General features: G+C 56.7%; 1 protein-coding gene across 1 annotated transcript in view; it reads left to right on the forward strand.

Moving 5' to 3' along the window:
- The window catches only part of PPTG_18803 (hypothetical protein), a gene marked incomplete at both ends in the record, with an annotated part of 2521 nt that extends 2097 nt beyond the window's left edge, over positions 1–424 (forward strand). The window contains one exon of the mRNA XM_008916899.1: positions 6–424. Within this exon, the coding sequence (XP_008915147.1) occupies positions 6–424 (419 nt within the window). The remainder of the gene's footprint in view (positions 1–5) is intronic.
- Between the last annotated feature and the right edge of the window lie 68 nt (positions 425–492).

Below are 492 nucleotides of genomic sequence, written 5' to 3' on the forward strand. Positions count from 1 at the left end.
ATGAGAGGTGATATGCTTCCTTCAGGGTCCTTTCGATCTGGAGCAGCAGCTCGAGTATGAAAGTTCAAACGAGGGAGTGTCCGAGAGCGAGGCGGCAGCGAAAGTTGTACGAGCAGCGGAAATTCCTACAATTGCATCTGCACCGGGTCGAGCGAGAAAGAGAAATCGACAAGCAGCGAGAGGTGCGACAGCGTGGGGAAACACGAGTGACATCTTGGTGGAGACACGAAGACGGAAGCGGAGAAATCGAGCAGGGCAGTACGTCCTCGAACACGAGCTACGGACGAGAAGAGCAGTCAAGCGATGGCGAGCTGGAAACGACGGAGACGATACCGAGCGATGGTGGGTGTCTACCCGAGACTACGACCAGTTGCTGCGAAACGACAGAGTCGTGGAAGACTCTGGTTTGGAGGAAGGCGTGTAGTAGGCGGCAGGTGTTGTGCCGGACGAGCATGGTGACGCGGGTGACGCGTAGTGAGTCGGCTCTGGATG

Source organism: Phytophthora parasitica (assembly GCF_000247585.1).
Source record: "Phytophthora parasitica INRA-310 unplaced genomic scaffold supercont2.91, whole genome shotgun sequence".
Classification (NCBI taxonomy): Eukaryota; Oomycota; class Peronosporomycetes; order Peronosporales; family Peronosporaceae; genus Phytophthora; species Phytophthora nicotianae.